The 13,608-nt window shown below is 41.7% G+C and overlaps 1 protein-coding gene across 1 annotated transcript in view; it reads left to right on the forward strand.

The window, feature by feature from the left end:
• Window positions 1–13,608, forward strand: part of LOC138589521 (metabotropic glutamate receptor 4-like) — a 140,935-nt gene that overhangs the window by 72,549 nt on the left and 54,778 nt on the right. The window contains exon 2 of the mRNA XM_069659841.1: window positions 6,661–6,877. Within this exon, the coding sequence (XP_069515942.1) occupies window positions 6,661–6,877 (217 nt within the window). The remainder of the gene's footprint in view (window positions 1–6,660; window positions 6,878–13,608) is intronic.

Consider the following 13,608-nt stretch of genomic DNA (forward strand, 5'->3'; position numbering starts at 1 on the left):
GTTTACATTCTGCGGAGCGAGCCACCACTATCTTATCACTCAACAGAACTCGGTGTAATCTGTAAGATAACCAGGACACTCTCTGTTTGAACAGTCCGGAAAAAAACAAGCACCAACAGTGATATCTTCAGAAAAGTAAAGTTTGATTTCAGTCTGTGATAGCCGCTGCACCTTCTGACACAAACAGCTGACATCACATAATGCACATCGCGGCATGAAGAGGAAAACAATGTCCTCTAGTCCCCGCTGTGAACAGCACTCCGTCGTTTCCATTATGTATTTTAGATTTCATTTGTTGTCTCTTCTACAAACCGCTGACCCAAACAGCTGATCCGAAACGGGCGCTGCATGCGGTATACAGGGCTGTTCTGTCTGAAGAGTAAGACAGTGCTGAGGGAAAGGGCCGTGTGACTTCAATGTGAAGCGTTGTACGGAGTACTTTTGACCCCATCGGCAGCGAGCGTAGCTTAGCTTCTGTGTAGAAACTCAGGAGCAGGAGCTGCGCTGTGTGTTATCTACTTTAGGTAGTACACATACTATTGATAAGCACCTCATACAACCACACTTCAAAAAATCTGAACTATCCCTTTAACCTGCTGGTTGTGCCTTGATGTGACGCTGAGCTATGATTGGACGATTGTTAGTCGAGGAGAACAGTTTTGGTCCATTCATGTTTAAGCTGAATCAGATGAGCTGAAAACAAACACACACCACAACAGCCACTCTTGGGTTTATGTGTCATTCTTTTACTGTAAATAAAACAACACCTCAGACGCAGGAACAGGAGTCCTGCGTCACAGAAAGTTCAACACTTCTTCCTTGTCTTTTCCACAGGTTAAAAATACACTGCAAACTTATTTGCAGGAAGTATTTATTAAAACATTTCCAGAGCCCGACGGAAGCTTTTGATATTTCTTCCCCGGCAAACAGTACAGATGTATAATACTTCTGTACAGTTCTAATGAGCATCATTACTCCTGCATTGATGCAGTTCCAAATGAGCTCATTGAATTTTTAAAAAGGCGCAGTTATTTAAAGCAAGTGATTTGAACATTAAATCTGCATCAGAAATCTGCTTGAGACTCGCATCACAGCAATTAAGCATATTTCCAAAGCCCATTAGCAATTAAAGGGATGTTACTGGGGGGAGGGGGTGCAGATTAAAGCAGCTTTATAAACTTGGGAGGAGACAATATATTGCTGCTCTGTATGAAGTGATGAGGTGAAAGAGCTCAGTACAGAGGACAGGAAGCTGAGCTGCTTTAGTCTCAGCCTGAACAGATGGTAAGCACACACAGCATCAGTAAAACGCAGCCATGAGAACATTTTTGAACAACCTCCTCAGATCTTTACCACTGAATCTGGCTGTGAGAATAGTGGGCCCTCCTGAATTCAGCCGCACAGTGCAGCTTTCATACACCGAACCCCTGCCAAGATATTCTCCCGCCGCTCGCATATGGCACCGTCTTCTTACAAAAACACATCACGTCTTTATTTTTCCTCCCAATCCCCGTTTCTTTTGATTCAGCGGGGAGATCAGAGGCGGCCTTTGCTGAGGAATTTAATTTCTTGAGTCAATGCTAAGAAGTGACTGTGTTCTATTAGAGGAAGCACACTGTTCAGGACTATCGCTGTAGTCCAGTGAGCAAGAAATCTCGCCAACACAAACACGATAAGCTCTGCCTGTCCCGCTTCTTGACAGAATGCTGAAATTGTGTGATTGTTGCAGCCGAGAAAATCCCTCAGGTGAAAAATACAACACAGGGAAGCTTCAGTGCAGCTCCCACTTATTTGGCAGATATGGGACCAGGCACGTCACGGCTGCACCATACAATACATGACAGCAGCAGAATTAAAAACACACAAGAGAGGGATTAAAAAGAGGAGAAAACACTGACACGAGTATTTATAAAGTATTGCAGGAATTTGCTGAAAAACAACAAAACATTTTTAAATGTAATTTCTACATACTAAGCCTTTATTGTTCCTAGTATGTTATCACCACAACATTATTAATATTGAAAATCAGCAACATTTTAACCACTAACAAAAAATAATGATTATACGTGTTGTTATTAAACAGCAGTGTTAAATACTAGACTCTGATTGGTTAATTCCGCAGGTCTGTTATTTCCCAATATGACAACAGACCGTTGCTAGGGATGTTGCTCTGGAGGACTAACTGTAATCATATCAATACGCCCAAAGAAGTCTGGTGAATGTCTTACTCCACCGTCACTGGAAATGTTTCCATTTAATGTGAGTGATAACAGCTAGCTTAGCTCATTGTAATGTGAGTAATATTAGCTTGGTTAGCTTATTTTAAGAAGGTTACAGAGCTAACCGTTGCTATAGACGCAGCTCTCACTGTGAGTGTAACGGACTATTTTTAAACGGAAAATGGAAATATAATCATTTTTAAATTAATAAAATAATTTCCAAAGTTATACTATATACTGTATCAAATAATTGATTTCTTTGTATATAGCTGTGTAATAAGCGATATATTACACCCCGGAGGGATTCGCATCGGGTTCTTGCTCACCCTGTCAGGGTTCCATTCTGTGATAACGACCTGCTCACTGTACATTATCCCTTACTTAATAGATGCTCTTAGAGGAGAGTTCAATAATGCTGAGGGGCAGGGATGCATGATATTATATGGACAGGTTATAGGTATGTGTAGATTATGGCTTGAAAATGACAGAACGGCATCGGCAGATATGTCATTTTCAAGCCGATATTTTCCGATGATAAAACAGAGCTTTAATTATGCCTAAATGCTCGGTGACTCCCTAAAAAAAGCGTGAAGAAAAGTGCAAGATGTCTGCGGTATGGCAGTTTTTCCAAAATTTCCGAAACGGACAGCAAGGGTGTGCTCAGCATCGGTCATGCGAGGAGGGGCCAGATCTCATTCATTCAATAATACAAAATTAATCGCCCAGAAGAATCTGCCAGTGGGCCACTACAATAACAGTAGACATGATATAAATTCCACTACAGGGGAGACTTGATGTTCTCTGTAATTAGGTGGAAGAAAACATGTGCCTAGTATATCACTATCGAAATCGGCAATCGGCAAAAAGGGTTGGAAAATATCGGCATATTGGCACATCACCTTATGTTTTAGCTTAATTTGCTAAATTAACAAATATAGGTACATCTATCACTCAGACAGAGAAACTGGGGAGTGAATTGTGCGTGCAAAGAGCACTTTCACTTCCCCTGTGCTGCTGTGTGCATGAATATTGAAATAATCTAAAAGCAGACATCATTAACACCTTCCAAACACCTTTGAACAACACTTAAATTTCACTCTGCTAGATCTCGCTTCATGACGTCAAAGGAGTGTGAAAAGAAACAACAAAAAACTGGTTCACACTTTTCTTTGCTTCCAAGTGGGAGAGAAACACAGATGTAAAAGGAGAAAAGTTCTACCTTCTGCCATCGCACACATAAAGTGAGCAAACTACAGGGTCAGGTTTACCTCAGCCGGCTGTCACAACCAGGTGTTACATCAACAAGTCAGCTGACTGCTGCCAGTCCGCAGGGCGCAGACTCCACACACACCCTGTCAGGGTCTGGGTCTGTAAGAGCATCCCACAGGAGCATGTGCATGAAGCATGTCAGCCTCCAACATCGATGTCATTCGGTGCTCACAGCTCGTGAAGCTGTGCAATTTGCACGAGCAATTTTAGCTCAAAACAAGACAACCGACGCAGAAATTGAGTGTGGATGAGGCACAGTGTGACGGCCTGGGACGACTGAGAGCCGTCAGTCCAAGAGGCCGACATGCAACATGCCCACGGTCCATTAGCGCGCACACACATTTCCCAGTTCTGCCTTCTCTCTTATCCGAAAGGGAATCGAGTTAACAAGGCTGTTTTTGCCTGGCGTGTTTGTCACATCACAAGAGCCGGCGCTGAAGTAAGACTCTACAAATGTTACAATAAAAGACACAAAAGGAGGTCATGACAAGTTCTGCACCGGCCGCCCTCGTCCTGGCGTTACCCAGCGGATCCTTGTGGCGAAAAGAAAGCCAGTGTTGAGTTACACAAGGTGTTAGGAGCTGGAGGTCACGAGTGCAGACTGAACAGCTGTGCTCCTCACACAGGCTGCAGCGACAAGCAGGGAGCGCGGTAGTAGCAGGATCACGGCAGCGCTAAAGCTGACCACATCAAAGGCGGCCGCTGTGTGAAGTGAGGCAGACAGGAAGGGACGATATCACCTCCACAGCGGCGTGTCTGCAGTTAGTGGAGCAAATAAAGTTGGACTGTTTGTGTGGAAAGTTTACTTTGATGTATGACTGTTGGATGTACTGCGGGGGTGGGCTTCTTTCCTTCCCCTTTTTCCCTAAACATACTATTTGTATTTGCAAATTCAGATTCATATAAAGTAGATGAAGTCACACATCTTCTAAGCTGTAACAAATAAATAATGTTCAAAGCAGGTTTCAAAGTGTTTCTCACATCAATATTCAGCCTATCCCTCCATGCACACATCTCTTCATCTGAGAGGAGAAGCTGAAAGGTGACAGTGTTCATGAAAAGCCCCAGAGCGACACCGAGGTGAAATGATGGACAGTGTTTGTAAAAGATGAGCTACTTTTATTAATGTGTCAATCATCGGATAAAACGGCAAAGTGAGACTACCAATTCATAATTAAGAAATGCTTTAATGCAATTCTTCTTCCAAAATGCATTTTGGAAGAAGTTTGCCCTAACTTAACAAGGCTCTTTTATTTGCTTTTAACATAAGAGAGACAGTTTGACGTTAACTACATATAAACAGGGGAAAAAAACAGACGCTACCATGTGTCTAAATATGACATGCAACCATAAGGCCCCGTGTCCACATAGCGCCTTTTTCTGGCAGTAAAGCGCTGACGGGAGCGCTGGGATGAAGCGCTTGTGCGGTGAGAAAAAAAAACGCTGCACGCTGATTTTGTTTCTATGACAACAAGTTTAACTTACTACACAGCTAACAACAAGCTTACAACGTGTAGGGCGGTAAGAGCACTTACTAGCCACATTTAGTGTCCGGCAGATCTGCTCCCACAAATGGGCTTTTCGGTCTCTATTGCGATTACTGTTGGTTTTTCACATCGCACAGCTCTGGGTAGACAGACACGGCCAAAACAAGTTGCTCCTCCATGTCTGGTGCTAACCAGGGTGACGAGTGCCGCCCCATCTGATTGGTTTTCAACATAAAACACTACTTTATTTAGCGGATTAAGACCTTATTGGTTGCTTCAGGACTAGGGCTGCCCCCTGAAAGTCGCAAGTCGAATCTCTGTCTGTTCAAGTTGAGCTTTTGTTTTTTTTCCCTCCATGACATGCGCTGTTGGTTAACTGAAAAGAGATCACAGATCTGTGTGTGTTTTTCATGCTCTGTAACTGGCTCAATAACGTCGCGATCTGTCCATATTTCCGTGACTTTAAAGCTACTATAAAGTATGTCTCACCGTGCTGTGAATGACACGAGCAGGAGCTGTAACCTGCGATCAGTTCATCACAGTTTATAATAACGCAGCGCAGGGAAGACACAGACGTTTAATAACCTGGATCTGTGTTAATCACCCCCCCCAAAACACTGCTATATGAAAAAAATAAATCTACGAATAGTCGAATCCTGATTCGGGTACAGCCCTATTCAGGGCTAGTATTCTACTTGAATACAGTGCTGGTTCATGCACATTAAAACATGCTCACTCACTGACTCATGCAGTCAAACTGCTTTAAAGCAGCTGCCACTCTGCCTTCTACATCTACCGTCTGAATTTACAAAGCATGAGAAATCGGGACAAAAAAAAAAACCTGCATCAGCATAAAAAGTGCGTCCGTGTCTGAAGATAACCCATGAAACACATTACTGAACGTCATAAAATGTGGCCGGTTAGCTTCCTAACTGAGCAGAACAGGAGCCATGGGAAGATCACAGAAGCTACGACAGCCATGAATCTGAAACAACTTGAGCAAGCAAAAGTTGAGATTACACACCAGCTAAGAGTTTCTATGCTAGAGGCGAATTCTGGAGGAGTTCTGTGGTGAAACTAAGAACAGAGGGAGTTAAAGCTTTTGTAACAGCGGCATGTGAGGACAGGCCCAAGTCTGAGAAGTGCAATCTACAGCTGGGACTATTTTAAGATAAAGTTGTTTCAGTTCAATAAGTTTGACTTGCTTATCTTCCTTCCCATCGAGCGATCCCTCAAGATTTCACCTTACTGGGGTCTACTTTTATTCAAACTGTAACACTCTTAAGTCATATTTATAGTTTTCCCATTAAACAATAATCGCTCTGGGATATCTGACTTGAACTCTGGGTATTATTGCAGCTCTGGAGGCAGATCATTTTTTGCTGGAGACAAGTGAGAATTCATGAACAGATTAGTGTTGCTTGACTGGTGTGGAAAATGTTTCTCAGAAAGTGTTGCAGCTAAGCCTGTGATCATCAGGACTATTTAAAGCAACAGAGTGCCAACTGTGGAGGGTGAAAAACAAGCAGGGAGCTGCTAAGGTTCCAGCAGATGTTCGGTGTCATATTATAATCATGCTTTTGTACATGAAACTGCAAGGAGCATTCATGCTGCATTTATAATTATTTTACATAAGTAACATGTTTCTTTGGTGTAATCGCTTTCTCTCTCTTCCTCTCACATAGATCCCCCAGGTGAGCTACGCCTCCACAGCTCCCGAGCTGAGTGATAACACCCGCTACGACTTCTTCTCCCGGGTGGTGCCCCCAGACACCTACCAGGCCCAGGCCATGGTGGATATTGTCAAAGCCATGCGTTGGAACTACGTCTCCACCGTGGCCTCTGAGGGGAACTACGGAGAGAGCGGTGTTGATGCTTTCATTCAAAAGTCTCGAGAGGACGGTGAGTCTTTCCTCAAACAATCCTGCAAAAATCCCACAGTTTGTTGAGACTGATGTGAAGGGAGAGAGTGTTTTCCTCTGATCGGAAAGGCAATCAAGACTCTCAAATATGTATTTTTTTTCAAGATCCAGGAAGCAAACGTACAACACAAACAAATAAGCTTAATTAGATTCAATGATTTGCTTTGTTCTGCTACAGAGTGCAACATTTAATCCAAGCTGAGAGTAGTTATTTAGAAAGTGGTCCTAAATGATCCGGTGCTGTGCTGTAATTAAAACACTTTAGATTTGATGAAGTAAATATGAACAATTAACTTCCCAGTATCCTATTAGCAAATAAAGATGCAACAAGTCGTGGTGTAGAAGGCCTGCATGACATGAGAAAACTCTGCGATGTGCGATTACGTCGTTCAGTATTGCGATAACAGTATGAAGAATGATAATAACATATTAAAGAGTGCGTATTAGCTAGAACTCTTAGTTTCTATGTCTATCTGCCAGTCTGCATGTTTTACACAAAACCTGTGTTTGCAACTAAATTGACACCAACTAATGTGAGGGTAGCTGATTGCTAGCTTGAGCCTCATCTGATCGCATCAACGTGGTGTGAAAGCCCTGCCATCACACCCAGGGTGCCATCCAATCCTTAATGAGAAGGCGTGGCTTGTTTACATAAAATAATTTTTCCTATTCGTGGCGATAAGTTCAGACTTTTGCGATGTGTTTATTGTGAATGCTCATATTGTGATATTGCGATGAAATTGTCAGCCCTAGTGATTAGCATCGACACAGGTAGAAAAACATGCATTAAGGCGGTGATACACGTGTCAACTTTTACATCAATATCAACAGACAACGTCAGTGTTCAATGTTGACTGTACACTTAAATAATAATAAAAAAATAAAATAAAATAATGATAATAAAAATAATTGAATCTAAACTAACAACACCTTTGAGATGCTTAATTGCCGTGAAATTTGTCAGTAACAGATTTGAATTAGATCGTTTGAGCTAGCTTAAATTGCCGTCGTACAAGGAGTTGCTATGGTAACGCCGTAGTTGCCCACAAGACAGTCCTAGTTGCGACTGGAACAGAGGAGTACAGAGAGATAGGCCGGATGCCCCGTGTCTCATCATGTTGCTTGTTGATGTTTACGTTGTCTGTTGATGTTGATGTAAAAGTTGATGCGTGTATCACCACCTTTAGCTCTCTTAAAATACTTCAACCGTCATATCATGACAATAATGCTACATGTAAAATTATAAATACAAGGTAATACGTATAAGTGCCAAGTAAGACACATTTAGGACAATATGTCCTAATTTGAATAGGATCAACCAAATCACCACCAATCAGAGGCTTCACTGACTCAAATGTTGACAAACAGTAAACTAATTTATCAGTGCTGACCTTTGTTGGGACCATTACGCTTAAGAAGTTGCTGTTTCAGCTCATTTTTCAAAACAATACTTCTGTGGTTACATAAAAGCTGGGTCAAAAAAACCCTCAAGCTAGTCCTGAGGAAGCTAGCTTGCAGTTGTAAGTGAACATATTTCTTGCTGGCATTTCTTGACACAAGCAGAACATGCAATATTCTGTGCAGCAACAACAAAGGTATGATTCAGACTGAAATCTGACTTTAGACTAAACTGATATCTCCTGGGAGATATTGCTACACAAGGCAATACAGTAGATGCATCTGAAGGGAATTGGATTCACAGATATTGAGAGGAAGTGACAGTGTGAAAGTGAAGCTACTCAGCTCGCCCCCAGCAACACAAGGAGATGGCATTGTACAGTGTTGAGAGTACAGTCACTTTGGCGCAGAAAGCTGCCGGCACACGCTCAGCCTGACCTCTGACCCTTTCTAAAGCCCAATGTAATCCCTACCGACATGTCCAGTACTCTATGTGCCACCGTGTCCCTTTCTTCACTGCCAGCTCTAAGCTGCTGCCCATCACCAGTCGTGCTGGAGAAGCACCAGCAGCAGATTACTCCTGCAGAGACCCCCAGTCTGTCCAACTCAGCTGCCTATTTGTCCATGCAGAGACTCAAAACCCAAAATGACACTTCCAATTTGTTTGAGCAATTTCTATGTTTTTCATTTTTTTTCTTCTTCTAAATAATGGTGTTTAAATCTAATTAAGGCCCAACCATGCATAAAAATGTCAATGTTAACTTATTTAAATAAATCACCGCGTTAGAAAATCCAGATTTCCATAAAGAGGGCCGCCATGAAGAGCACAGAATCTCTGGGTACTCACAGGTAAAACATTTGGTGACTTTGTAAATATTGTGATTCCATCGTTTTGAATTCAAATTAGTTGGAATATTTGGTTTAAAGAAACAAAACACAGATAAAGGTCTCTCTAAAAGCTGGAAACAGAATATCAAACAACTGATTAACAGTTGGTGGCTGTAAAGTACCAGAAGACGATCGCGAGCGGGAATAAACAAGTCAGGTTTCACACATCAAAATAAGAGTTACATGAGACAGCAAGTTGGCACTATTCCTGGTATTTTAAAAATCTTTTCTGCATGTTTTTTGGTCGAAATGATTCAGAGGTAGAAACATTTTATGACAACCTTGTCCTCCAAAACAACAACTCCTCAGTCCAACTCTGACTCACATTTCCAGCATCGTCTTCTTCAACAACATATCTCTTTCTGGGATATTTTTGAGCAACACTTCTCCTTTGAGAATACTTCTGATTCCGGTTAAAGACTGGAGATCTTATGCCAAACCAAAAGGTCCACAGGGAAACGGGTCTGTTAGGATCCCTTCATGCACTGTTGCCCAAAGATAACGTTGCAGCTAATGCAGGAAATGTTAGGGGCTCCCGGCTGAGGCGATCCACGGGACCAATTCCAAAACCTCTTGTACCTTTTAGTCATTTAGACGCCAATATATGTAAATAATAGAGCCCAGGTTTAAAATATTGGCAGCTGCAGTTCATTCCAGTGATAAACACATTTAAACAAAGCTGTTTTCTTGACATTGACGACTCAGAAAAAGTAACTTTGATGCAGTGTGAAACTTTCAGTCACCTGTCTGCTCACATCTGCCGAACACAGATGTCTCTGGAGCTGCTGTTTTCTTATGCTCAAAAATGTCTCACTCTGAAGCCGGTGAAAAATCCCTAAAGGTGCCTCCAGTGCACTCCTACCTAAACTCTGCAGCACCTTTCATTAAATCAAGCCCTAACTGAATCATGAATGCTCGAGGCCCTGCAAACTTCTCCTTATTCCACCTGTTCCGTCTGCATCTACAGAGATCTCAAGACTTTGTGAGGGAGTTTATTGCATTTAGTGATGTCACTGCACATTAAAGCATGACTCCAGAGGACGTAGATTAATTAGCGAGGGTTTTGTAAGCATCCAAAGGGAAGTTGCAACATGTGTGTTGCATCATGTTATCATGTCATGTATTTTGGGCATGGTGGTTTTGATGGTGTTCTGGAGTATTATTGACGACAATCTGACACTGTACAGCAATTAGTTGTTGGTATTAGATCATCTTTAACTTAGAGTAGGTGTTTCAGACTAGTTTTGAAATCGTTTTATTACTGTCTGACTAACTAACTAACTAATTACTCATAATTATTATCAGTCCTAGTTGTAATTTTTGTTAGGAAATTAATCAATTTTCTGCAGAACACATAACAATAATCTATAAACATATTTAGACTACAGAAATAATGATAAACAGACAGTGATCTGTGATTACCGTGAGAGCTTAATGCAGCTGTGGCTCAGTGGTAGAGTCGGTCGTCTTTCAATCGGAAGGGGCAAGACACCGAACCCCAAATTGCTCCCGGTGGCATAGCCAACGGGTATGAATGTGATAACTGATTGACAGTTGGGCATTGTTGCTTTACGTAGCGGCCTCTGCCATCAGTGTATGAAAGCTTTGAGTGGTCGCAAAGACTAGAAAAGCACTGGAAAAACCACTGTAATTCAAGACTGGGATAGGTAACGTTGGAGTAAATAGCAAATGTATGCTGGATTTTGTGTCAAATCAGTATTAAATTGCTAGAAAACTAAAAAACAACAACAAAAACAACACTCCCTAAAACATGAACACACGCACTGCTTTACTTCAGGGGGAAGCTTTATTCCAGGTCTGGAACAGCCACAGATACAAGGAGTTTTTGTCTTTTTTTTACAGGTAACTTATTGATTGATGGAGTCAGGATGTGGACACAATTCTAACATAATATAACACAAAAAGGATTCTATAATAAATAGCCTACCGCAGCTTTAAGAAGAAACATGCAAACAGACAAAAAACCCAATTTGGCAGCTTATGAGCAGCAAAATGTGCTACAACTAAAAACAGAACACACAACTAACCAGTTGCAGTATATTGAGCTCTTCGGGCCACCGTATATATTGATCACAAGTGGGAGCACGGTAGTGAAGCTCTAGCCATCAGCCTTCAGCGTGAGTATGTAAATAACAATTGTCTGATTGGCCACGTTTGATGAACATTTCCCAGATGCTCATAACACTAAAGCCACGTCTGCTTCTCTAAGCGGAGACGGTCACATATCTTCTGTGGTATTTGTGGTTGTTTCCAGTGGCGGCCCGACAAAGATAGGACTTAAATGTTTTGACCAAACTTGTTATTTTTTGGCTTGATTAACCGCCTGACAATAAAAGACAGCATGCCAGGCAAAAACGATCAACTACAGAGGCAAATTCCTTGTTTTGAGACAAACACAACACCGCCTTACTATTGCAAACATTTGGACAAGTATCTGTCAAATCAGCTCGTCTGCCGCGCCTTCGAATCTGACGACCAGAGTGTAGGGTTTTTTTTAAGCAAAACATTAACATAAGTCTGTTTTCTCCTCGCTGAAGCATTGTTTCATTCACACATCCTTTTCAGGCTCTGATTGATTACAGGAGAGACGGAGAGGACAAGCAGGCAGCTCTGTCAAAATCAAAGCCACAGGTATTTGGCTGCTAAAGAGGTTCTGCAGTCGACTGCTCACATAACAGAACAGCCAGATCAGAACCGGCCAAATGTTCCATCTCATTAAGCAGCCAAAGGCCAGACTGAGCAGCAGTCTCACACACCTAGAGTCACAGAGGGCCTATTTGCAGCGAGCCACTTTGTGTGGAGGAAAAGCGATCTTAACTTTTAATGGCAGATGTTAAAGTAGGATAAAAATAACGTAGATGATCTGCTTTAAACTGTATCCTGGAAACAGAATGTAACTGATTTGCTAAAGTCATTAGCATCATTAATAAGAATCAGGTTTGTTTGCTCGATTCAAACACAAAAAGTCTACTATAAAGTTTTTAATGATACTTCAATGTGTTGAATGCTTTATTAGGTATAATTAATTCAAAAGCCCTAACAGCAATATTCTCAAACAATAAAAAATATGTTTATTTCTGCCGTGAAAACACTTCATATCCTCACTGATTGTTTTAACTAACTTGATTAAACTTGTAATTGCCAAAAAGAAGAAATTAAACTTTATACGAGTGTTTGTGCAGTGATAGCAGCGTCAACATTGGAGGTCTCCAGGGGGTTACTTTTACGGTCCAACTCACAGAGTTTTATTCAGAACACTGTCTTATTTGGTGGACACAAGAAAGTTTGTCGTATCACTTCAGTCCCAACAGTTACACAGGAAGGTAACCAACCTTGGGGCCGATATATTTAGCCTCGCCTTAACATACAGAGTGCTGAGGTAATAGGACTATTGAGTTTCTGCTAATGTACCATCACCAAATCTAGACCACTGAGAGAGACAGCAGAGACAGCTGATGCTAGCTAGGTGCCTTCCTTTTGGTATTGCAAGCAGAACACAACACTGAGTGAGTCAGCAGCTGATGAAATAGCATCATAGAGAGCTAGGCTAACTAGTTTCCATTTTCAAGTGGAGATCCAATAATTGCTAATACCCAAGGGTACTGTATATGGGCTTGTTGAAGAATGGGAAAATATGTTTTGTACTCACTATGGAAGGTTCATGTCAAATGTCTGTCACCTGCTGCCATTGCAGAGGCTCAAACAGATGATGGAACCATGCTATCATTACTGCAATTCTCCTTGAAGGACCTCATCTTTGAGACTGGTAATTCACTGTTCTCCAAGACATTGTAGCCTCTGTGCGAGCAACAGATTGCCGTGTTGACCCACAGATCCTATGCTTGTAAGGGCCTAAACGTGGAGACACTGCAGCTGGTGTTTCTGTGGTAAAAATTCACTTCTGTGACCAGCACAGACACAGCTAGCATCAAGCTCATAAATGACATTTTTAATTTTGGCCTCGTCTCCACAGCACTCTGCAGTTTAATGTTTCTGTTAAAGGCTAGCTGGAGGACAAGTGTAAAAATTCCTCCCATAATGTGACAAAGAAAAGACAGAATAATCACAGTAGTCCAACTATCAAATATCCATTTAGTTTTACTGAGTGTCAATTTGCTTCCTGCCAAAAGGGAATGAATAAATAAATGATGAATGTTTGACATTAAACAGAGTAATGACTCATTTTTACAGGGTCATTGTTTTTTATCTGATATTTTTTTGGTCGAATAAACATTTTATAAGGTATTTCAGCGTGTGTGGAGGAGCTTTTGGGGTGCTGGTGTACGTGTTGAGGTGTTGTGGTGAGAGGATCTGGTATCATTTGATCCCGGCTCACTGGGCTTTCCAGTGAAAACAGAATTAGGCGGCAGGCTTGCACGGTATTTGATCAGACTTGCTGAACCT

This window comes from Semicossyphus pulcher, unplaced genomic scaffold (assembly GCF_022749685.1).
Source record: "Semicossyphus pulcher isolate SPU_LCO1_2020_fin unplaced genomic scaffold, fSemPul1.0.p SCAF_13, whole genome shotgun sequence".
Classification (NCBI taxonomy): Eukaryota; Metazoa; Chordata; class Actinopteri; order Labriformes; family Labridae; genus Semicossyphus; species Semicossyphus pulcher.